Source organism: Eleginops maclovinus, chromosome 16 (assembly GCF_036324505.1).
Source record: "Eleginops maclovinus isolate JMC-PN-2008 ecotype Puerto Natales chromosome 16, JC_Emac_rtc_rv5, whole genome shotgun sequence".
Classification (NCBI taxonomy): domain Eukaryota; kingdom Metazoa; phylum Chordata; class Actinopteri; order Perciformes; family Eleginopidae; genus Eleginops; species Eleginops maclovinus.
Window position 1 is genome coordinate 1,952,785 of NC_086364.1, and position 23,324 is coordinate 1,976,108.

General features: G+C 44.5%; 1 protein-coding gene across 5 annotated transcripts in view; it reads right to left on the reverse strand.

The window, feature by feature from the left end:
* Window positions 1-23,324, reverse strand: part of si:dkeyp-72e1.9 (syntaxin-binding protein 4) — a 107,841-nt gene that overhangs the window by 22,749 nt on the left and 61,768 nt on the right. For 3 of the 5 annotated variants that reach the window (XM_063904296.1, XM_063904297.1, XM_063904298.1), the window contains exons 4-9: window positions 20,368-20,437; window positions 20,205-20,279; window positions 16,449-16,528; window positions 15,545-15,715; window positions 14,734-14,857; window positions 11,940-12,081 (exon numbers count right to left, since the gene is read on the reverse strand). In XM_063904296.1, the coding sequence (XP_063760366.1) occupies window positions 11,940-12,081; window positions 14,734-14,857; window positions 15,545-15,715; window positions 16,449-16,528; window positions 20,205-20,279; window positions 20,368-20,437 (662 nt within the window). The remainder of the gene's footprint in view (window positions 1-11,939; window positions 12,082-14,733; window positions 14,858-15,544; window positions 15,716-16,448; window positions 16,529-20,204; window positions 20,280-20,367; window positions 20,438-23,324) is intronic. The other 2 variants (XM_063904300.1, XM_063904299.1) reach the window with 1 other exon arrangement.

Sequence of the window (23,324 nt, forward strand, 5' to 3'; positions counted from 1 at the left end):
TGAATACATATGCACATGCCAATGTTCAGTTGTTTATTTACAATTTTTTAAAATATATATATTTTTCTCATTTCATTCACCAACTTAGACTATTTTGTGCATATCCATCACATACAGTTCAGATTAAAAAACATTGAAATTACAGGTTCTAATGTAACAAAATAGATAAAAAGTCAAGGGGGGTGAATACTTTTGTAAGGCACTGTATATTCTATATTGTTAAATTCAAAGAATATTAAAATAAGTTTAAACAAAAAATCATCTTCATTTATTAAATTATAAAAAATAAAGAATATCTTGACAATTAATGCCCAATGTGACATATATGTCACTTTTTGTAATGTGTTCCAAGTAGTCTATTAAGTGTTTTCTATGTTTCCCTTAATTTTCCTACAAATGAGTCCAGGTTCTTATGGGTTAACCCTTGACCCTGTTAATGTGTTGAATGAACTCCACAGTCTTGGAATTATTGGATGTCAGAGTTGCATTCGACCAAAACAGCTCTGACATAATGAACACGTATACATGTGGTGTTCCTCTTTGGGTCAACATCTACACAACCCAACAGACTTACCATAATAATGCAGAAATATACAGTGATGCCACCAGCTGACTCTGGTTTGATAAACAGAAAGTGTTTGGATGTGTGGAAGTTTCTCTAGTCCCACAAACATACAGCTGGAATAATTGTCTTTGGACCCAACTCTCCAGACCCCTCCGGTGGTCTTACAGTCCCATATAAGCAGGGTTTGCCACCATATAGCAACTACAGTTCTGATAATAAATGATGGCATAATTCCCCAGCTGACTCATCCCATACAGGAAATCACAGAGCATGAAGCGCTCGCTGGCTTCCTATACGACACAAAGGATTAGAGCTGGGATTTAGAGGAAATGGACAACCTGCTTTCATAAGCAGAAGACTGAGAGCTGGGAGACTGAACAGAGCCAGGCATGATTCACAGTGTTGCGTGAGGAAAAGAGACTTTATGACAGAGTGTGGAAATACAGTCCAGCTCTGCTTTACTGTGTCTCCTATACAGCTGACTAGCATTCACCAGCTGTTAATGGGGATTTAGAGTCCAGAGGCATGCACACAACAAATGGAGCAAAAGAAACGCTGTGCATACATCCATGATGCTCTGCAGCCTCACCGCGGGAAGATCTAGATTAATGGTATTGCTGTTTGAAATGGTTTGTTTTTTAGTCTAAACCCTATACATGTTAACAATGGTTTAAGTGTAATAGTTATGGTTATTAGTTAGTTTATTGGCTTAGTTACATTAATTGCCTTTTGTCCACTTTGGGGCAGTGGAATGAGCTGATAACAAATTTTACATATATTAAAAGATTATTGCCTTTTATAAGAACAAACATGCTCGAAAACACATCCAGCAGACACGGAGCAACATTTACATTTATTCTGAATAATTTTCATGTGATGGAGTCCAATATTCAATTCAGTTACTAGTTAAAGGTCCACAATTATAGTATATATTTGAACACTATATTATAGGTCTCATATCTATACAAAACTTGTCTTGTCTTGCTCAAAATACCTAACAGATTCCCCATTGTAGCATGCACCATCCCCCCCTATCTCAGCCCTGTTCCTGAAGTGCTGATTCTGTGACTGTAGCTTTAAATGAACTAGCTGCTGCTGACCGCGCCCCTTTGGAGCTGCTGCTGGCCACGCCCCTTTGGAGCGTCATGATCTCTCCTCTGAAGAGAGTTTTCTACCGGGAGAAACTCAGCTAAACGCTGCCGTGATTAAACGCCATATAATGTTCCAAAACACATCCAGCACTATCTCTGAAACAGTATAGAGCTCAAACGTCTCTCTCGGTTTACCACAAGGACAGGACAGGAGTGTTAGCGATGCTTGCTAATTTAAAGACAGACCATAATACTTCCAGAACACGTGGCGCATTGTTTCTGATACAGCACATAGCTTGTTCTTTCTCAAGTGTTTACCACTAGAACAGAGACATTATGTATTATATAAACAACAACTCTAAGTCCCTCCTGCAAACATCGTGCTGAATACACACACACACACACACACACGCACACACACACACACACACACACACACACACACACACAGGGTGCGATTTGACAAAAAAACAGAGGGGGGGATGTTTTTTTAAATTTATTCATAGACAAGAACATTGGACTTTTAACTTGCATAACTAGGGAGAAAAAAACGCAAAAAGTAGACATGCCCTTTTTTCGGGTCCGTGGATTAGTCCCCATCACAACATGGCAAAACTTTTAATAACCCATACATGGATTTCTATTCAACGTCACAAAAACATGCGTAAGCACTAACAGGCAGAAAGCACCATAGAACAGCATCAATGCTCTCCATGAAAAGACCCTCCAATTAACTTAAATCAAACACTCAAAATAATTCACTAAATAGCACAACGTGCTGTCAACACTCAGGGACAGGTCTGGAAAACTAGACAAAGTAAACAGTCGGCTCTGGTGACAAATTTGTGGTGGCTTTTTCGTTTTTCCTATCGGGGCATTGTCTGCAGCATTTCGGCCCTCTTCTATCCACAATTCTGCAAATGGGTCCTGTAAAGTAAGATGATATGCTGCTCTGAACGCGTTTCATGTTTGGTTCAGCGCTGTTTTTCCTGCGAAGTTCCCGCACAAAAATGTTACAATGTTTTTGTGTTCGATGACGTTCAGAAATATGCACCGTCTGCCAGAAGGCTGCTGAATAGCCTACTCTGATGTAAAGACACTGAAGATCGTTAGAGTTCAAGAGTTTAAGTAGGCTAGCAGTTAAGTTGCATTCATCGCTATCAAGGGGGGGAAATCCTTGTCCCCACCGGAGATAAAAATAATTTAGCAGAGGTAGGGATAGGAAAACCAGAGGGGGGGAAATCCTCACCATCCCCCCCTACAAATCGCACCCTGCACACACACACACACACACACACACACACACACACACACACACACACACACACACACACACACACACACACACACACACACACACACACACACACACACAGCTGGGGCGGGGGTTTCAGCTCGCGACCGTATATTGCAAACGATAGGTTGGGACGTGTCACCTGGTTGGGACGTTGCCAGGAATTAAATGTAAAGCCAGCCCATATTTTCCTTATTACTTCATAAGGACAGCAAATCTGTTTCAGCTCGTTTGTACCCCCGTTTTTAGAGATGTGGGTAAGGAGGAAAAGAGAGAGGGTTGTATTTTCTGACAATTTGTGAGTCTCCTTACACACCGGGGACACATATTCATGTATAAAAGACATCAAAAAGTGAATTTTGCATAATAGGGGACCTATAACTGTCCCCCCCTGACAGCAACATATTCCCTCTTCTTCTGTGCAACGTCACAGATGTGCCATAGAAGTGTTTAAACTATAAGAGTGAGCAAGAAAAAGCAGCCTGGACAGTGTGATTTGTCCCTGATGCTTGGTTTGTGATCAGCTACACTATCGCAGGGATGGGCCATGTCACTCTGATATCTTTACATTTTGTTAGCTGTGCCTTACTGAGAAAAGGTCAACCAAGTCATGCCTAAAAAAACAGTCATTCTGCCAAGCATCATGGTGCATGTCATTCATGTTGTATGTCTGAGCCACACATGCAAACGGGAGGTTTAGGTGATCCTGATTCTATCCTCCTAGTGAAGCCACAGCCTGTGTGATTACACCTTGTAAATGTTATTCTAAAGTAATTATTTATTTGATATGCAAATCAGAACTCAGACAGAGGACAAAAGACAATCATTCGAATGGGAAATAAAAACCAAGGCACGTCAAACACAACAAAAGGATACGAAGTTTTAAGAGATCCAAAATAAGTATTCTGGGTCAACAATATTCAATCATTGGCTCAGTTTTTATGAGAGGAATCTGTTTCTGAAATGGGATCTTTTAAAAAAGGTCACCATCAGATTTCTACATCACACGCTATTAGGATTGCACGCCATATGACGGGAAACCTTGTGGCTTACTACAAGGTCATCGTGCTATACTGACACTAAAAGGGAGTATCATCAGCAATCATCCAAGACATTGACATACATGCCTTTGCTTCATTAGTAGTTACAACGTGACAAAAATACTAATAACATTTAGGATAAGACTATATAACGTTTCAGGAGGTGGATGTAGCTTTCAGATTTAACTAAAAGACTAAATAAATCTTCACACATAAAGGCCCAAATCCAAATTCCCTTGGCATTTCATAACCCCCCTTTCCGAGAACCAGCACCTTATCGTGGTGGAGAGGTTTGTGTGCCCCGATGAACCTGGGGGCTGTGTTGTCTGGAACCTTGTGTTCCTGGTAGGGTCTCCCATGGCAAATTGGTCTCAGGTAAGAGGCCAGACTAAGATTGGTTCAAAAGACCTCATGAAAAACACACTTGAAAGCGAATATACCCGGCCCGGAGGAAGCCCGGGGTCCCCTTCTGGAGCCAGGCCCAGAAGGTGGACTAGTTGGCGAGCGTCTGGTGGCCGGGCTTGCCACGGAGCCCGGCCGGGCACAGCCCGAAAAAGCAACGTGGGCAACACCTCCGCTTCCCCGTCCCGCGGGCCCACCACCTACGGGAAACAGCGATGGGGTCGAGTGCGCTGCCAGAAGGGTGGCAGTGAAAGCAGAGGGTCTTGACGGACCAGACTCAGGCGACAGAAGCTGGCTTTGGGGACGTGGAATGTCACCTCTCAGGGAAGGAGCCGGAGCTTGTGCGGGAGGTGGAGCAGTACCAGTTGGATCTGGTGGGGCTCATCTCTACGCACAGCGTCGGCTCTGGAACCTTACTTCTTCATAGGTGTTGGACTCTATTCTTCTCTGGAGTTGCCCAAGGTATGAGGCGCAGAGCGGGTGTGGGAATACTCACAAGCCCCCGGTTGAGTGCCGCTTTGTTGGAGTTTACCCCAGTGGACGAGAGGGTCGCCTCCCTACGCCTGCAGGTTATGGGAAAACTCTGAGTGTTGTGTGTGCTTATGCACCAAACAACAGGTCAGAGTATTCGGCCTCCTTGGAGACCCTGAAAGAAGTCCGTTATGGGGATCCTGAAGGGGATTCCTTAGCCGCACACCCGCTCGGCGCCTCACACCACATCGAACATAAGGATGCTCATAGGTGTACGTGGTACCAGAGCACCCTAGGCAGAAGGTCCATGATCGATTTTGTTATCGTATCATCGGACCTGAGGCCGCATGTTTCGGACACTCGGGTGAAGAGAGGGGCGGAGTTGTCAACTGATCACCATCTGGTGGTGAGTTGGGTCGAGTGGAAGGGGAAGCCTCTGGACAGACCTGGTAAGTCCAAACGTGTACTGCGGGTGAACTGGGAACGTCTGGAGGAATCCCAAGTCCAGGAGGCCTTCAACTCACACCTCCGGCGGAGCTTTTCAGGCATCCCTGTGGAGGCTGGGGACATTGAACCAGAGTGGGCGGTGTTCAAAGCCTCTATTGCTGAAGCTGCGGCGGGGAGCTGCGGTCTCAAGGTCTTAGGTGCCTCAAGGGGCGGTAACCCTCGAACCTCCTGGTGGACACCGGTGGTAAGGGAAGCTGTCCGACTGAAGAAGTAGGCCTTTTGGGATATGTTATCCCTGGGTACTCCTGATGCAGTTGCAATGTATCGACAGGCCCGAAGGGCAGCAGCCTTAGCCGTGGCCGAGGCAAAGCAGCGGGTGAGGGAGAAGTTCGGAGAAGCCATGGAGGACTTCAAGGACACCAAAGAAAAACTTTCGGTCGACACCAAAGTTGTTCTGGAAAACCGTCCGACACCTCAGGAGGGGGAAGCAGGGAACCATCCAAGCTGTGTGGGGTAAGGATGGTGTATTACCGGGTTCCCAGGGAGATACTGTGGGAGGTGCTGCGGGAGTGGGTGAGGGGGGTCTCTACTCAGGGCCATCCAATCTCTGTACTCCCAAAGCGAGAGCTGTGTCCGGGTCCTCGGTAGCACGTCGGGGTTGGCCTCCGCCAGGGCTGCGCTTTGTGACCAATCCTGTTTGTGATATTCCTAGGCAGGATTTCGAGGCGTAGTCGTGGGGGAGGGGGTCTGCAGTTCGGTGGGCTAAGGATTGCACCGCTGCTTTTTGCAGATGATGTGGTCCTAATGGCTTCATCGGTCTGTGACCTTCAGCACACACTGGATCGGTTCGCAGCCGAGTGTGAAGCGGCTGGGATGAGGATTAGCACCTCCAAATCTGAGACCATGGTTCTCAGTAGGAAACCGATGGACTGTCCACTCCAGGTAGGGAATGAGGCCTTACCCCAAGTGAAGGAGTTCAAGTATTTCGGGGTCTTGTTCTCGAGTGAGGGAACAATGGAGCGTGGGATGGGCCAGAGAATCGGAGCAGCTGGAGCGGTACTGCAGTCGCTTTACCGCACCGTTGTGACGAAAAGAGAGCTGAGCCAGAAGGCAAAACTCTCTGTCTACCGGGCCATTTTCATTCCTACCCTCACCTATGGTCATGAAGGATGGGTCATGACCGAAAGAACGAGATTGCGGATACAAGCGGCCGAAATGGGATTTCTCCACAGGGTGGCTGGTATCTCCCTTAGGGATAAGGCGAGAAGTTCAGTCATCAGGGAGGGACTTGGAGTAGAACCGCTGCTCCTTCGCGTTGAAAGGAGCCAGTTGAGGTGGTTCGGGCACCTAGTGAGGATGCCACCTGGGCGCCTCCTTAGGGAGGTGTTCCAGGCACGTCCAGCTGGGAAGAGACCGAGGGGTAGACCTAGGACCAGGTGGAGGGATTATATCTCTTCGCTGGCCTGGGAGCGCCTTGGAATCCCCCAGTCAGAGCTGGTTGATGTGGCCAGGGAAAGGAAAGTTTGGGGCTCTCTGCTGGAGCTGTTACCTCCAAGACCCTGACGGAAAAGCGGGAGAACATGGATGGATTTCATAACCCCTTAATTCTTGCACCAAAAGGTACAAACTAGTGCTCAAAGTACAGTCCACAGGGATCATGGGATATCTTGTTATCCCCGAGGCGCTTCCTTTGATTTACTCACTTGGCATCTTGAATAGAAAGGATTTAGACTCTTGCAGGGGCATGTACAAGAAGCAACATCTGTTTGGAAACAGCCTCCCTCCAGAACACAATGAGCAGCGGTGTTCCTGTGCTCGCTTGTCATGTTGCCCACAGCTGACGAGATTAGGTGAACAAAGAGGCGAGGAGGATGGGATTGGGAAGAGAGAAGCTGAGGAAACCAGAGAGAAAGAGAGAAGGAAGCTGTATGTGCGGCGACTCCACCTACTGTATAGTTGTGATTGTTGGCTCTTATTCAACATTGCATCATGTATTGTAAAGGCCCCCACAGATTGAAGAAACTGATGGTTTAGGGGAGAAACGTTTACATCAGAGCACCACATAAGGTTTGAATGCTGACTTCTCTTTGAAAGAGCTCTGAACAGATCTCCATTATAACAACGTCTGAGTCAAATCACTGACTCCAAAGACTGAGACATGGTGGAGGGAGTCGTGACAGCCCAGCCGCTGACGAGCATTCAGACTTTGCCACTGCATGTTTAGGATTAGTAGTATTTAAATAAGAAAGAGCCAGCCGTGATGATGTATAAATGAAAAGGCCGATATCAGCCAGTGCAACAGAGACTGTGCTACACCAGAATTAGCACTATGCTCCATGATTGACATCCAAAATAATAACAACAAAGAAGTTCAAGTTGCAAGAAACTGGAAGGATCCTTTATCAGTTGAACAGTAAACTAATCTCTGGTACTATGGTACAGCTCCGTCAGTCTGACAAACTGGAGCGGGCTGTGCTGATGAAGCCTTCATGTTAACCTCATGTCTCGTTTGGCTCTATCCTCCAGCAGATAACGAGATGCCGGGCCTCCTGTGAAGCTGCAGTTTATTTTGTAGCACTTGTTGCTTTCTTCCTGCCATGAAGAAATGAGTGTGTTCCCTGCTCCCTGAGACACTGCAGCAACAGCACACAGCTCATCCATCACCATCAGCAGTAGCTTCCTGTCAGGATAAATGGAACATTTACTTTGTTTCTCCTCACCTCCTCCCTCACATGCTCCCAGCAGTGCACTGTGGGGAGGACAGGCGGATGCCCTCAGAGTCCTGGCTGACCGCTGACCTCATACTGGTGTCCAGTTTCTGTCCTGGGACTCATCTAACAGAGCAGCACTGACACTGAACGCGCAGACCAGCTGTGTTTCACATTTAATCTAGCATGAATTCCTTCAATAGGATTCAATGAATTTACTGGATTGTTATGTCTGTCACTTCATGGGTGTTGTCTTTAGTGAAGGGGACAGAAGAGAGAAAGAAACGATGTGTTTTAGGGATAACAAAGTAACAGCTTTGGCAAAGGGCACCTTGATGTTTTTGCACATTTATATTTTTGCCACTGATGCCTAATTTCCAGACGACCTCAACAACTTTTATGCTTGTTTTGTTCAGGTCAATAAAATATCAGCCATCAAAGCCCCCCCACCAGAAGAACAGAACATCAGACTCTACCACTGCTGTTCAATATGCACTAAGCGAGTGACTGCACGCTACGCTGCTGGTCCAGATGGCCTACCCAGTGTGCACTCAAGGCATGTGCTGACCCAGGTCTTCACTGAGGTTTTCAGCCTGTCTCTGTCCCAGGCTGTAGTCCCCACATGCCTGAAGATGACAACTACAGTGCTGGTGCCCAAAAAATCTGCTACAGGGAGTCAGCCCCGTCGCACTAACTCTCATCATCGCCAAGTGCTGCCAGAGACTGGTCCTGCTTCACTTTAAATCCAGCCTACCCCCAACACTAGACCCACATCAGTTTGCACCCCCATCAACCAAGGATGCCATATCCACAGTGCTCAACCTTCCCCTCAGTCACCTGGACAATACAAACACCTACATTAGGATGTTATTCATTGATTTTAGCTCCGCATTCAACACAGTCATCTCCTCAAGTCTGTATTTTAAACTTAGGGACCTCTGCAACTGGACACTGGACTTCCTGACCACCAGACCCCAGTCTGTCAGGCTTAACAACCTCACTTCTTCCACTCTGACCCTAAACCGGCATTCCACAGGGTTGTGTGATCAGCCCACTCCTTTACATCCTTTTCACCCATGACTGCAAGTTTGCAGATGACTCCACTGTTGTAGGCCTCTACAGGGAGGAGGTCCAGCTTCTTACAACAGAGTGCGCTGAGAACAACCTTGCCCTTAAGACCACAAAGACCAAATAGCTCATTGTGGTCTACTGGAAGACCAAAGGCTGCAGACACACCCCTACTAACATAAATTGGGTTGAGGTAGAATGTGTCTCCACCTTCAAATTCCTCAGCATCAACATCTCTGAGGATCTCTCCTGGTCTTTCAACACCTCCAGCCTTATTAAAAACGCACATCAATGCCTGTCCTTTTTAAGAGGATCAAGGAAGCCCACCACTCTGCTCAGATTCAGAAGAACTTTCACCTGCTGCACCATCGAGAGTATTCTCACCAGCTACATCTCAGTGTGGTATGACAGCTGCTCTGTAGCGGGTGGTAAAAACGTCTCAACACATCATCGGTGTCCCACTACCTGCCATCACTGACCTCCAGCACACGTTGTCTGCGACGTGCTCAAAGCACCATCAAAGACCCCTCGCATCCAAACTGCGGACTGTTTGCCCTCCTCCCATCAGGGAGGCAGGACAGGAGCCTTAGCTCCAGCAGGCTCAGGAACAATCTTTTCCACAACACCATAACCCTCCTGAACTCTCACCCTCTGCCCAGCACCACACTCCACACTCCACTTTCAATGTCATGGGGCTCCAGTTCACAGCGCCACACACCCAGGGACCTTTGACTCCTTGTTTACTATATTTATTAAAACTGTACTTAAGATTCCTTAAAACTGTATTTAACTTATATATTCCAAAACCCTGTACCTTATATGTATAAGCTATAAATCTGCACCTTATCCAAAGATATTTATTCATATTTATAAATGTTTGTAGATTACTACAACGTGTTTGTTATGTGAATTTATTCAAACCTCATGCACTTTTCTACTGTTTGCAGTTTGTGGTTGGATGCAAACTGCACTTCGTTATACTCTGTTTAACGACAATAAAAATGAATGTTATCTAAATGAATCTACAGTAGTATCAATGGAGGCTGCGCTTATTGAAGGATCCAGCTCCCTGCATTGGGACCTAGAATGCTCCCTCATCATAAGAAATGCACCAACTGCTCAAGTCTCAAGGACACCTACTTGGCTGGCTTGCACTGCTTAGCATGTATTACATCTAGCACTATTCATTTCAAAATGATGCAATAGACATTTCAAAATTGCAACACAGAGGATTCATTATGAATACATACTGTTTAGACGATGATGAAGCATCCCTGGGTGCTGTGTGTGTGTGTATGATAAATGTATACCAGCATTAAGACGATGATACTTCTTGCTTTTCTGTCAGAGATTTGGGATCATACTTTTTTTCAAATTCTCGGTGTTTACTTATATGTTTGTCATTCAATGTATGTGTTGAGGACAAACACAACTGGCACATGCTTTGATGGGGGGGGGTCCGGTGCCTTGCCAAAGGGCACCAGGGCAGGGCGCAGGAGGTGATCTGGGACCTCCCCAAGTAGCAGTCCACACTCCATTTTTAGGTATGTTCGGGGACTTGAACCGGCAATCCTATTGCTCCCAGCCCAAGTCCCTACTTACTGAGCCACTGCTGGAATATAGCATTGGATTGGGATACGTGTTTAATGTGTTGGTCAGTACGTCGTCCTATCATATCACAGTCCATGTGAAGGTCTGTTTGAATTCAGCAAGTGTGTGTGTGATGGTCACAAACGCTGTATAGTTGCGTGCACTATGGCCGGAGATGACAGATCATATCATGTCTGTTTGTACACAGCCACATAAACAGCCTTTAACCGGAGGCATGACTCAGCGGTACAGTGTGTTATGCTAATCTAAGGACCTCACTGCCAGACATGCACTCTCCACTTCCTGCTCCACCTGGGTCCCTCCTCTTCCTTCCTCCATCTTCGTTACTTCATTTCCCCACAAGGAGTTCCTCACTGCTGCACTGAATCCATCTCACTCATGTCTCATCCTTGCGGTCCCCCAGTCAGGGCTCATGGTAGACACTGAAGTCAAACAATATGATGTATTCTGTTGCTTCCATATTGTACGGGAAATTGCGTATCTAATGTAGATCCTCATTTACGTCATCCAATCAAAACGTGGCTGCTGCCTTAGACAACATCAAGGTCAGTTCAGTCATGACATGAACATGTGTTATTGTTGGGTAAGTAAGAAAGCATTTGCTAATGATAAAATGTAAATAACATTATTGTTGGAAGAAGTACTCAGATCCTTTAGTTAAGTAAAAGTACAAATACTATGGTCTTGAAATACTCTACTACGTGTAGAAGCGGTGATTTCTAAATGCTACCTGATGTGAGGGGAAGTACAAAACTAATAGCGTCAAAATAAACATAAAATACAAAAAGTAAAATTACTCATTCTGTACCCTGACCCGTTTCAGAATAATATAAGGAACAGAAGTAAATGTACTTCAACTATCAAGGGTGACAGTACAGGTTTTTTTTTTATGGTTATTGTTTTTATACATGTAAGAGCATTTTAGTTGTAAGTAAGTATTTTTTTTTTGTTGGCCAATGAGTAACTAGTAACTGTGAGTGTGTAAATAAATATAGTGGAGTAACAAGTACGATATTCAGCTCTGAATTGTAGGAAATAGAAGTATACACTAGCATTATTAGGAAATACTTAAGTAAAGTACACATTTGTCCAAAAAGTATTTAATTACAGTACTTGAGTACATGTACTCAGTTACTTTACTGATGTTAGTATGGCTCTGAGAAATATCGTTCCCTTCATCACACCTTCCATGTTTCCCTCTCAACTTCTGCAGTTACTTGCAGTGTGTGTTCCCTCTCTTACCCGGTGACAGTCTCCTCCTGACAGCACCTCCTGGATGAAGACCGCGGGGCCGTCAGGTTTGTTGGAGCCTCCTCCGATGGTGATGCCCAGACTGCTGGATCGCGCCACTGAGATCAGCTGAATCACTCCTTCCCCTGGATGACTGAGACATGAGGCGGAAGAAGTACTCAGATGAGTTGCTCTACTCAGAGTAGCAATACTTCAGTGTAAACACACTCAGGTACAAGTGAACGTACTGCATTCAAAATGAAGTGATTAAGTCAAAGTAAAGAAGTGCAAATATTGGTGCATTAATGTGTTCATCACCTAAATGTTGCACTTGGTGGATGTAGGGTTTATTTTAATGACTTTATACACTACTGAATAGCTTAACCCATAATAATATGATATTATATGTGTTGATTTATATTTTGTATTAATCACCTTAATCTGCAGAGTAACTACAAACTAAATATGTAAAAAAAAAAAAAAACACATAGTGGAGTAAAAGTGTAGAGTAGCATAATGTAAAAATACTAGAGCAAAGTACAAGTACCTACATTTTTACTTAAGTACAGAACTAGAGTATGTTCTTAGTGACATTACACCACTGAACACATCCATCATGAAGCAGAGATCTAAAGACTGGTGCAGGAATGACTCCTTAAATCCCAAAATGTAGAATATCCAGCTGTGAAGGACTCGAAATTGTCAAAAGTCCCCCTGCCAATGGGACACACATGGATGCATACATTTCTTTCCCCACTCTGCATTACACACAGGGAGGATATACATGCACAAACAACCACACACATGCAGGAGAGGTGGCAGAGCAGGGAGGCTGCCAGGTACCAGGCGCCAGCGAGCAGTTTCAGGGCTTGGTGCCTTGCTCAAGGTCACCTCGGCAGTGGCTCAGGAGGAGAACTGGCACCTCTCCAGTTAACAGCTCACTCCATTTTTCTGGTCCAATCGACTAAGCCACTGCCGCCCCCGTGGGTTTGCATTAATTATTTGTATTTGTTTTAGGTGTTAAATATATTTATGTTGCATTGTTGGAGGAGCCTGTTATATACAGTGGGGCAAAAAAGTATTTAGTCAGCCACCAATTGTGCAAGTTCTCCCATTTAAGAAGATGAGAGAGGCCTGTAATTTTTATCATAGGTACACTTCAACTATGAGAGACAGAATGAGGAAAAAAAATCCAGGAAATCACATTGTAGGATTTTTAATGAATTAATTGGTAAATTCCTCGGTAAAATAAGTATTTGGTCAATAACAAAAGTTCATCTCAATACTTTGTTATATACCCTTTGTTGGCAATGACAGAGGACAAACGTTTTCTGTAAGTCTTCACAAGGTTTTCACACACATGTTGCTGGTATTTTGGCCCATTCCTCCATGCAGATCTCCTCTAAAGCAGTGATGTTTTGGGGCTGTCGCTGGGCAACAGACTTTCAACTCCCTCCAAAGATTTTCTATTTGGTTGAGATCTGGAGACTGGCTAGGCCACTCCAGGACCTTGAAATGCTTCTTACGAAGCCACTCCTTCGTTGCCCTGGTGGTGTGTTTGGGATCATTGTCATGCTGAAAGACCCAACCACGCTTCATCTTCAGTGCCCTTGCTGATGGAAGGAGGTTTTCCCTCAAAATCTCACGATACATGGCCCCATTCATTCTTTCCTTTACACGGATCAGTCGTCCTGGTCCCTTTGCAGAAAAACAGCCCCAAAGCATGATGTTTCCACCCCCATGCTTCACAGTAGGTATGGTGTTCTTTGGATGCAACTCTGCATTCTTTCTCCTCCAAACACGGCGAGTTGAGTTTTTTACCAAAAAGTTCTATTTTGGTTTCATCTGACCATATGACATTCTCCCAATCCTCTTCTGGATCATCCAAATGCCCTCTAGCAAACTTCAGACGGGCCTGGATATTTACTGGCTTAAGCAGGGGGACACGTCTGGAACTGCAGGATTTAAGTCCCTGGCGGCGTAGTGTGTTACTGATGGTAGCCTCTGTTACTTTGGTCCCAGCTCTCTGCAGGTCATTCACTAGGTCCCCCCGTGTGGTTCTGGGATTTTTGCTCACCGTTCTTGTGATCATTTTGACCCCACGGGGTGAGATCTTGCGTGGAGCCCCAGATGGAGGGAGATTAGCAGTGGTGTTGTATGTCTTCCATTTTCTAATAATTGCTCCCACAGTTGATTTCTTCACACCAAGCTGCTTACCTATTGCAGATTCAGTTTTCCCAGCCTGGTGCAGGTCTACAATTTTGTCTCTGGTCTCCTTTGACAGCTCTTTGGTCTTGGCCATAGTGGAGTTTGGAGTATGAATGTTTGAGGTTGTGGACAGGTGTCTTTTATACTGATAACGAGTTCAAAAAGGTGCCATTAATACAGGTAACGAGTGGAGGACAGAGGAGCCTCTTAAAGAAGAAGTTACAGGTCTGTGAGAGCCAGAGATCTTGCTTGTTTGTAGGTGACCAAATACTTATTTTACCGAGGAATTTACCAATTAATTCTTTAAAAATCAGACAATGTGATTTCCTGGATTGTTTCTCCCATTCTGTCTCTCATAGTTGAAGTGTACCTATGATGAAAATTACAGGCCTCTCTCATCTTTTTAAATGGGAGAACTTGCACAATTGGTGGCTGACTAAATACTTTTTTGCCCCACTGTATCTTCACTGTAGCTGTGTATGACACAACACAGCCTGGCTTGTGTGCATCTTTCACCTAGTGTCTTTAAACAGGTGAAGTGCCCGGTGTGTGCGGGTGCTGTACAGGTGTGTGTGCGTGCTGTATAGACTGACGGTACCTGAGGGAGCGCAGCATGGGCCCGCTTGTGTTGTACATGTTCTGAGTGCCAGCTGGGCTCAGCAGCAAAGGACTCTGGGAGCGGGACGAGGAGCCAGAGGAAGTGCTCTCCAGGTAGCGGCCTCCTTTGGAAATGTAAGAAAGAAGAGACACACAAAAAATACAAAGAGTGAGTTTTTGTCTTTCAACCTGTGCTCTACAGGGTGCTGAACATCTAGCATTGTCAAATTAATAAAAAAGATGTCTTAATAATTATTTATTACTTATTGGACACATACTCATTTAGTGGAATTGGTCTCTATGTGTGTTCTATAAGGTTATAAGAGTATGGATACTATTATTTACAACATGCTCTGAACTAGTCTCCAGCACTGTCACTGAGGCTCTCGTCTGACAAATGTTACACATTTCTTAAGCTTGAGCGACTGTAAGCTCTGAAAAATACCCAACATGCTGACCAAGCCACTGCAGAGCAGCAGGAATATACCACAGAATGGTTCATTTGTATCCACTGCCTGGGGTAAACATTGCTGTCCTGAGGTTCAAAGGCATGTTTGGTTGTGTGTGTGGGGGGGGGGGGGGGTGTCATGGGGAAATCGAGATGAAAATGCTTTTTTCCCTCAGTGTTAACACAGAGCTGTTGATCCTAGGCAGTAAAATGGTGTGAAGCAAAGGATGGATTTATCAGATTTATGGTCACACATGGACAAAGCACTACTGCACACACTGGGAGGTTCAGGCTCACCCCCCCCCAAAAGCACTACATGGAGGACTGAGCTGGGCAGATACTACAGTTTGAGCCTGTTTCTGACCAGGTTCTTGAGCCGCATGATTCGTTTTAGGGTCGGACTGAATTTCAGCTTCGTCCGGCGCCATGTGCCGTGCTGCAGTGTACAGGGAGGAACAAGGGCCGGTCACGGCCCCATCAGCTCCTCCTGACCGGCCCTCTGACGTCTGGGGGAATTTCTGACATGTCAGCGTGGCTGAAACACAAAAAACCCTTTTGATTCCCCTGCTCGGACACAACGTCGTACACACCAGTTATTGACATTAACTCCAGGTCATCTGTGAGTGAACCTTTCAGCCAACCATAGTGACCCCATGTTTGGTGGTCTACCATACACTTGTGAATCCTTCTGTGTGAATTCATGAATTGGGATGTGATTCCATAGGTGAACCCTGATTGGTCAGCACACAGACTAGAGACTGCTCTGTGCTGAAGCCGTGTTTAACAAAGCTGTAGCAGCTGGCCGCCTCCTGCCCTCCTCAGACAGATGTTGGCAGTTGTGTAATGAAAGTGCACTTGTCACAAGCCATTTTGAAAGGCAGACTTGCTTCATCTACCCTTTAGGCCTACTATCAAAATAGAAATGTCTTTTTAGAACTATCTGATGATGCCATTTAGAGATTAGTGTTAACACAGATATATATTTACACATATGCGGAAAGAACTGAAACGTTGACTTGAATTAATTGTAGTATGTCAACAGATTTTACATAACTGTATTAGGTTAGTTGAAGGCAATATATAAAATATTAGGTTTAATGTGATAACCTAATACAGTGATGTGACATAATACATTTAATTCAAGTCAATGGCTCAGTTTTCTCAGTGTGCGTTTACATGAGCAGTAGACATGCCCAGATTAAATCACTGTTACTGCTTGAGAGAAATAAATCATGTATCGCACAGAGGACTGGACAGGGATCGCCTACCTTGCTGAATGGGGGAGTTGCGAGTGGATCCTGTGCTTCCATTAGAGCCGTACTTCTCCAGCAACTCAGCAAACTCTCTCCTGTTCAGAGAAACCAAAGAGGAACGTCACTGGGAGCGTAGGTCATTCTAAATGAACTCAGATAGTGACTGATCCTGAACTAGCAGTGATATGTAACTTATCAACCAAATCTAATCTGATGTACAGTGAGTTATTCCACATTTTAATTAGCATACAATCAATAGAGTGGTACAATGTATTATAAGGTCAATTATTAAGAAACATAATCATTTATTTTACCTACAATATACCTTGTTTTTACATAGTTATTATAAAAAGTGTGGAATCAATTAGAACTTTTTGGACATCACAACAATAGAGTTTCTCTATGTGCCGTATCTAAGCAGATTATGATAAACGGCAATTTCCCTCCATGGTAAATAAAGAGACTGTTCCTACTCAGGCTACACTCTTCCATAAGCAGCAGCACAGATCCCTGGCTAACAGTTCCACCTGTTCTTATAGTAATTCTCCTCCTGTGATACGTCTTTTCATCTTTTATTTCTGCACTTAGAGGTGGGATCATGGTTCTGTTCAATCAAATGTTAGCTGGGGAAACATAATATTCATCTAGCATTGTAGTGTTGCAGCGGCTAGCAGAGCAGCATCATGATCTGGAGGTTGTTTGTTTGGACCAACGTGGTGATGGTCCTCAAATCTCGTCTATGCAAATATGCCAGTACAAGCACTAGCCATCAAACCGCATGTATGTCAATATGCTGGGAGAGCCATAGCACGGCTCATTTTCCTCATTTTCCAAAACATGGAGGCCATAATAATAATAGCTGTATGGAATAAACAGGGATACATACAGGACGAGTGATTGGTTGTTGGTCGAGTTAACCCCAAGCGGCACCGGTAAGCGTCAACGCAACGGAACCGTGTGTTCGCTGTGTTACTCATTCATTTCTTCATCCTCCTCCGCTCAAACATTTCAGAAATCAAATCCCCTATCCACTGAGTCTGACAAAGAACTGTCCTGATCTACAATAGATGAGTTTACCAAGCCCTAATGTAGTGTTCATCATACAGTATATAGTACATACAGTGAAGAAACTGAAACGCTGACTTTAATTAAATATGTTATGTCAACAGATTTCACCTAATTGTATTAGGTTAGTTAAAACCAATACTTTTAAAGGTGTCTTATTATACTATATTTGAACAATATATTATAGGTGTCATATCTCTACAAAACATGTCTGTTAAGTGTTCTGCTCAAAATAGAAAACAGATCCCCCGTTTTAGCATGCCTCATCGCCCTCTATCTTAGCCCTGTTCCTGAAGTGCTGATTCTGTGACTGTAGCTTTAAATGAACTAGCTGCTGCTGGCCACGCCCCTTTGGAGCTGCTGTTGGCCACGCCCCTTTATAGCTGCTGGCCACGCCCCTTTAGAGCTGCTGCTGGCCACGCCCGTTTGTAGCGTCATGATCTCTCCTCTGAAGAGAGTTTTCTACCGGGAGAAACTCAGCTAAACGCTGCCGTGATTAAACGCCATATTTTGTTCCAAACCACATCCAGCATTATCTCTGAAACAGTATAGAGCTCAAACGTCTCTCTCTCGGTTTACCACAAGGACAGGACCTTTATATTACACACAGTCTCTCCAGTACAGTGTTAGGATGCTTGCTAATGTAAACACAGACCATAATACTTCCAGAACAGCTGCGGGAGTGGTTTAAGCTAGCCCACTGTATATGGGGGATGATAGGTTGGGACGTGTCACGTGGGCGGGAGGTTGCCAGGACTTCAATGTAAAGCCAGCCCACATTTCAGTTATGATGTCATAACTGCAGCAAATGTGGTTCAGCTCGTTTGTACCCCCATTTTTAGAGATGTGGTTAAGGAGGAAAAGAGAGAGGGTTGTATTTTCTGACACTTTGTGAGTCTCCTTACACACCAGGGACACATATTTATGTATAAAAGACATCAAAAAGTGCATTTTTGCATAATAGGGGACCTTTAATATTATCGCTTTCAACTAATACAACCTAATACAGTTACATGAAATGTCAGTATGTGTATGATACACCATGCACTGTGTGCAAACAGGTGGAGCATATTTTATTCTAAACCACATATAAATGTAAACTGTTGGAAGCTTAAACAATAAATAATCAGTGTCATTATTGAAGATAAAAATGAAAATTATGTAGACATGATTTTTTTCACTGTTGTTCATCTGGCAACACTCTAATAATATCATTGGTTGATTAAGATCTATTTGAAACTAAACAAGCCATTCCATTTGCTGTTTTTGTGCTGAGCTTTTTGAACCTCACGTGAAGGAGTAGTATTTATCGAGGTTATGACTATAGTAATTATTTACTATCACAGTTGGTGCGGATGTGTTTTGAAGTTTATTTTTAAAAGAACGAGAGTAAATCTGAGGGAGACGCAGACACAGACGGGCATAATCCCCCACCCACCCTGATCCTCTGCTCTGAAGGGTAGTTAAAGCACCGAGCACAGATTAACACACAAGCCTCATCTCATCAGGAGAACAGCCCTAGGTTAAGCTCTCTCCCCTCTCTGAGTCTGCTGTCATTCCTCCACAAAGGGGGGAAGGGGGGGGGGGGCACCTCTCCACCTCTGTGAGAATCCATCACTACATTCCCTTTTTGACATATAAACCTTAGGATGTCCCTTGTCAGCACTAAAATTCCTGCAGTTATACATATTCAAACTGGGATCTTTACAGCGGATCCGTCTGGTGTTTCCACTGTGAGCAGTGAGTCTCACTTAAAGGCAGAAAAAACATCCTTCTGGGGAAATATCATGGCTGACACGTGCAAAATCTTGCTCTACTAAATATATTACAGTTAAGGAAGATGTTGTCTGAAGTGTGTTTAAGGGGAGAGGGAGCCTATGATGCCGACAGCTGGCACTGATCTTGTTTTCACCGCAACTGGCTGCGGTCAGATTAGAAAGCTGGTTGAACACTAATACTACCGACCTTCCATCAGGCATGCCTTGCCATATCAAGATTACTGTTTAACCCATTTGTTGCATAGGTTTTGGAGCATTCATTATCTGAAAGCCTTTAGTGTAAGAGGAGCACTGAAAGCCGTGAGCTGCTCCGTTTCCTCGACATTCTCATAAGTAATTACGGTTGGAAAAAATGAATCACAACATGACGAATCAGTGTGCCACAACAGATAGGTGCAGGAATGAGTCCTTAAACCCATGAGTCAGCATTTTAACACTTCTACTTCCCTTTTCTCAAAATCATGTTTAGATTCATTCATGTTAAAGCTTAAAAAAAGAAAGTGTTGTCAATATTTAACAATAGTAATGAGAATTAGAATTATGATGGCTTTTATCAAAATGATCTAAATTATTATAGTTTATCTATTATTTACCTTATTATTTTCTTTTCACCCTGGAAACTGAGTATATATATATATATATATATATATATATATAATTTTGTTATTTCTGTTCGTATTTAATTACTGACTTATCTATTTTTCTTTATCCTGCAACTGGATGACTACTTTCTGTGCAAGCTATACTTTCTGCCCTCCCACTTCTACTAATATCTTCTGTTTGTCGGATTCATAAAGTGTCAGCACTTATATTGTAATAGGAGACTAACATTTGTTAGTATCATAAACGTGTGTTTGATTTTATTTTCTACAATAATGTCTATGGCATTCTTTGAATGTTCTGTATGAAATAAATAGACATTTCTTACTTTGCTTCCTCATCTCTGGCTATGAGGAGGCGCATGTGATTGGTTGCAGAAGCTGCTCTCAAGACGTCCACAGCTCTGTCAAACAAAGACAGATGGACATTGCTACAGCATCACCATGTGGTTAAAGGAATGACCGAGGCGGTCATTGTTTCCTCTGGACTACCTTTCACTTGTGACTCCTACAAGACTGTCCCCGTTCACCTCCAAGATCTGGTCCCCCGGCAACAGGTTTCCTGTCAGAGGTCAGAGAAAGGTCAACAATTGAGTTATCCACCAGAACAATATCATGTTACACAATATGTAGTTCAGTAAACAATGGTGTTTGGACAAAGATAAAAGAGGGACAGGATTCCTCGTCTGGGTGTTCGAGAGAATCCAACCTGATAGAAAGCACGTTTCATCACCAGTACAATAGGACTGAAAACAAACCGCATTAGAAGACTTTCCATAAACACAGGAGGAAAACTGGACAAGAGCATTACGTTTTCAGTCCGTCAAGTCAAGATTCAAGAGAAACTGAACCATGCTTTTGGTAATGCACAGTATCTGTATAGAGTTGCATGATTCAGTCCTTACACCCAGATGTTTCATTTTACCACATCCTGTTCCCTGGTCTGGAAGAACTTTGCAGGTGTTTTTGTTTTTTAGCCTAAATTAAGATGTCTGGTGAATACAAGAGATTTTCTTTTTGTTCTACGACATAAAATAGATCGATGAATGCCCCACTGGTTAATGTCTGAAGTCTCTGTGTCATAAAAATGGTTGCTAACAAGTGTCTAAATAATTGTACTAGTGACTCATGCGGAACAATAGCGGTGGTGAAGCACAGCTGTGCCACCGGGATGCACAACACGACACGATAACACTTTGGGCTCAAATCATGTCTGAAATGTTTCCAGCAGCTGCATCTGCAAGCTGTAGTTTGTTGGCAAACGTTAGCTTTTTTAATTCTGCCGATTGCATCTACGCTTCAAACAGGAGTGGTCTAAATATCTGAACGTTATCCTGCTGAACAAACGTGCTAAGTTACACAAGACTACAAATTAAAACAAAAAGGTAGCAGAGCAAAAATACAAAGCATCATGGGAGTTACTGGGCATCCATCACCACGGCAAGAAAACCATGTGATACCTTCACACTTTAAATAAAGGATGTGTGGACTGGAATGAAGGCCATCACGGGGTTCAAGGGGAGAGACAGACTGACGACCGACACTCTGGAGAGGGCTAACGAGCTGAACACCTTCTTCAATAGGTTCTGCTCCCCCGCCCCCTGCCTATGTCTCCTCCACTTCACACCTCACCTCCACCACTCATCGGGGCTTCAACATCCCCCCACTGCTCTCCGCGCCTCTGACCCCCCCATCACTATTCCCCCTGTTGAGCACTCTAAACTCTACTTCTTCACCTCCGACATCCCTCCCTGCAACCGAGACATCAAACTCCCTCCCCCGCCTCACTGTAACCACAGGCCAGGTGAAGAAACAGCTGGAGAAACTACACCAAGGCAAATCTGCAGGCCCGGACGGCATCAGCCCCAGGGTTCTGAAGACTTGCACCAGCCAGCTGTCTCCTGTTGTTCAACACCTGTTCAACCTGAGCCTGCACCTGGAGACCATCCCGGTGCTGTGGAAGACGTCCTGCGTTGTTCCTGTCCCTAAAAAGAATACTCCTTCTGGGCTCAATGACTAACAGCCAATAGCTCTCACATCTCATGTGATGAAGTGTGCTGGAGAGACTGGTCTTGTCTCATCTCAGACCGCAGGTGAGATAATTTCTTGACCCTCTGCAATTTGCCTACCAGCCTCACCTGGGGGTGGACGATGCTATTATCTACCTGCTGCAGCGTGCTCACTCGTACCTGGATGGATCAGGGTGCACTGTGAGAATCACCTTCAACACGATCCAGCCACGGCTACTGGGTGACAAGCTGCAGGCTATGAGGGTAGACATGTCCACCATCTCCTGGATTACCAACTACCTCACGGACAGGCCACAGTATGTCCGGCTGGGCAGTGTTCTGTGTGATGTGGTGGTGGGTAGTTCAGGAGCCCTTCAGGGGACTGTGCTGTCTCCCTTCCTGTTCACCTTATACACCACTGACTTTCAATACAACTCAGAGTCATGCCACCTCCAGACCTTTTTGGATGACTCTGCAGTGGTATGGTGTTAAGGGATGGACGGGAGGAGGAGTAGCCTACAGAGTGCTGGTGGAGGATTTTGTGGAGTGGACGGGGAAAATAATCTGCTTCTGAATGTGGCCAAGACCAGAGAGATGGTCATTGACTTCAGGAAGAAGAGGACGTCTCCACTGCCCCTGTGCATTCTGGGTGAGGATGTGGCTGTGGTGGAGGACTACAATTATTTGGGAGTGCTCCTTGACAATGGACTGAACTGGATGGCCAACACTGACGCTGTGTACAAGAAGGGGATGAGCCGACTCTATTTCCTGAGGAGGCTGAGATCCTTCAACGTGTGCAGCAAGATGTTGGAGATCTTCTACCAGTCTGTTGTTGCTACTGCACTCTTCTTTGCTGCTGTCTGCTGGGGGGGCAGCATCAGAGCCGCTGACACAAGCAGAATCAATAAACTGATCAGGAAAGCTACCTCGGTCATTGGCATCGCACTGGACAATTTTGAGGCTGTGGTGGAGAGGAGGACCCTGAACAATCTGTTGTCCATCATGGGAAACCCCACCCACCATCTCCACATGCAGCTGGACAGACAGCGGAGCTCCTTCTCCAACAGACTGCTCCAGCTCTGCTGTCACAAGGACAGGTACAGGAGAACATTCCTGCCCACTGCAATAACTGTACAATAATTCCCCTCTGGCTGGCAGACAACTCACTGCTCCATAGCCTCTCTGTAAACTGGACTCAACATGCACTCCTTCACACTTAACAATGTACATTTACATTTATTATTATTGCCTTTTTGTACATTTGTATATTTATCATTTTTATTCATCTTCATTCATTTTTATTTTTACTTTATTTTTGTTGTTGTAATTATTTGTATTTGTTTTGCTTCTCTTTGTATTTCACTGCTGCAATGCAAGCATTTCCCAGTTTGCGATAAATAAAGTACTTCTGATTCTGATAAAGGATGCAGTCCTGTGATG